Source organism: Triticum dicoccoides, chromosome 1A, assembly GCF_002162155.2.
Source record: "Triticum dicoccoides isolate Atlit2015 ecotype Zavitan chromosome 1A, WEW_v2.0, whole genome shotgun sequence".
Classification (NCBI taxonomy): Eukaryota; Viridiplantae; Streptophyta; class Magnoliopsida; order Poales; family Poaceae; genus Triticum; species Triticum dicoccoides.
In genome coordinates, this window is record NC_041380.1 from 488,130,733 (window position 1) to 488,132,643 (window position 1,911).

The 1,911-nt window shown below is 61.0% G+C and overlaps 1 protein-coding gene across 1 annotated transcript; it reads right to left on the bottom strand.

Annotated features, from left to right (window-relative positions):
* Nucleotides 1-345: 345 nt before the first annotated feature.
* LOC119281574 (transcription factor DIVARICATA-like) lies at nt 346-1,905 on the bottom strand. The gene is made up of 2 exons (XM_037562068.1): nt 1,403-1,905; nt 346-1,321 (listed from the first exon to the last, which is right to left on the bottom strand). The coding sequence occupies exons 1-2, from the start codon at nt 1,876-1,878 to the stop codon at nt 883-885; spliced, it is 915 nt and encodes a 304-aa protein (XP_037417965.1). The 5' UTR covers nt 1,879-1,905; the 3' UTR covers nt 346-882.
* Between the last annotated feature and the right edge of the window lie 6 nt (nt 1,906-1,911).

A 1,911-nucleotide genomic window follows, 5' to 3' on the forward strand; every position in this document is an offset into this window, starting at 1 on the left:
CACCGCGCGCCAGCCACACCACCGTCAGCATCGGTCGCAACCTCCGTCTCCGCCAAGCTAAACCGGCGGCAACGAGCCCTTCTCCTCCTCCGATTGGCCGAGGAGGAATCACTTGTCGAGGCCCGAGCACGGGCGTTGTTTAGTCCCGATCTCTGACACGACCAAGTCTTAAACAAACTCCCATTTTGTGTAGTGGACTAGTGGCACGATGGAATGCTTCCAACTTGAAATTTCCAGCCGGAGAGGAGCCAATAAACATGGAGAGTCGTAGTACGATATTGATCCGCCTCAGGCCTCGCTCCCTCAAAAACGACAGGGAACAGCACAAGAAAACCACGGTAATCATAATCATAATCGGCATCGAGTTCATCATTGTTAATTGATATAGCAGGGGTCAATGAGAGGGTGACCAATGCTAACACACCCAAATCGAAAGATCAACACCATACGGTATGCTGCTGCTACCCAAATACGTACTCTACTGCATGCATGACACTAATAACGGACCAAATACATCAAAAGTACAGTAAATAAAAAAAGAAAAACTCGGCACTACAGTACTCCTGTGCTAGTGTGCTTCCCATGGCTCGGGAGTAGCAAATAATAGAGAGGAATATTGCTAATTATTTCACCGTGGTCGTGGTGTTATGTACACGGAGGCCAAACGCGGAAGAAATGCCGTCTCCATCCTGCTCTCATGCTCCCTCTCCGTCCGTCCGTCCGTCCGTCCGTCCAGTGTGCTCCTGCGTGGATGATCTCTGCTGGCTGGCTGGGACCAAGAGCACGTGCGACGCTGGGTGGCTCTCCTTCCTCGTGCACGCCCGAGGACGACGCAGCTTTCTCCGACGGCGGCTGGGCTGCGGCTGCTCCAAGGAACAGTGGTCAACCGAGAGGCTGGAGCTGGCCGCATTGATGCATCTGCATCAGAGCAGAGTCGCCGTGGTAGCCGTTATTGCTGGCCTCCAGCTTCACGCTGCCGTAGAGGTGGGCCGGCATGAAGTGGTGGTGCCCGCCCAGAGGCGGCGGCGGCTTGCTGTCGGCGAGCGCGCCGAACTGCTCCGGGGCGGAGGAGGTGGCGGTGAGCGCGGAGGGCGGCGAGGGCGAGGGGTTGGTGTTGCTGGCGTGGTCGTCGTCGGGAATGTTGACGGTGGTGATGTCGTGGATGCTGGAGCGGCGCTTGTCCTTGCCGCCGGAGTTGAGCCGGATGAAGTACTTCTGCGCGTGGCTGGCCACCTGCGTCGGCGTCCGGCTCGTCACGTAGTTGCGCGAGATGTTCCGCCAGTCCCCGCGCCCGTACTTCTTCAGGCCCATCAAGAAGAGCCTGCGGTGAACAGAACGAGATTCAAGGCTGTGTGGTGTACATGTGTGGGTGTGGGTTAGGCAATCGAGATTCAGGGCTTACTTGTGCTCCTCCTCCGTCCAGGGCACGCCCTTCTTGCGCTCCTGGTCCGCGCCGCGCCCGCGCTTGCCGTTGCCGCCCGCCGCCATGTAGCAGGAGCGCTTGAACGCCAGGTCGCCGCCGCCGTCCCAGTCGAGGGTGAACCCGGAGGCCGGGGCGTTGGCGTTGTAGTGGGGGAAGGGGACGAGGCCGGCCTCGATGAAGCAGACGTCGTTCTCGAGGTCGTCGTACTGCCGCATGACGTCGGCCACCGTCTTGCCGGGCAGCAGCGCCGCCACCCGCTCCCACCGGTCCGGCGCGTCCCCGTCGACCCGCGCGAGCGCCTCCTCGAACTGCTTGTTCTCCGCCGGCGACCACGCCCCGCCGCCGACGCCGCCGGTGCCCCGCTGGTCCTGCAGGAACCAGCCGCCCGCTTGGCCGGCGAAGTAGGGCGCCGGCGGCACCGGCAGCACCTCCATCCACGACTCCTGCTTCATCATCTCCCTCTCTCTCTCTCTCTCTCTCTCTCTCTC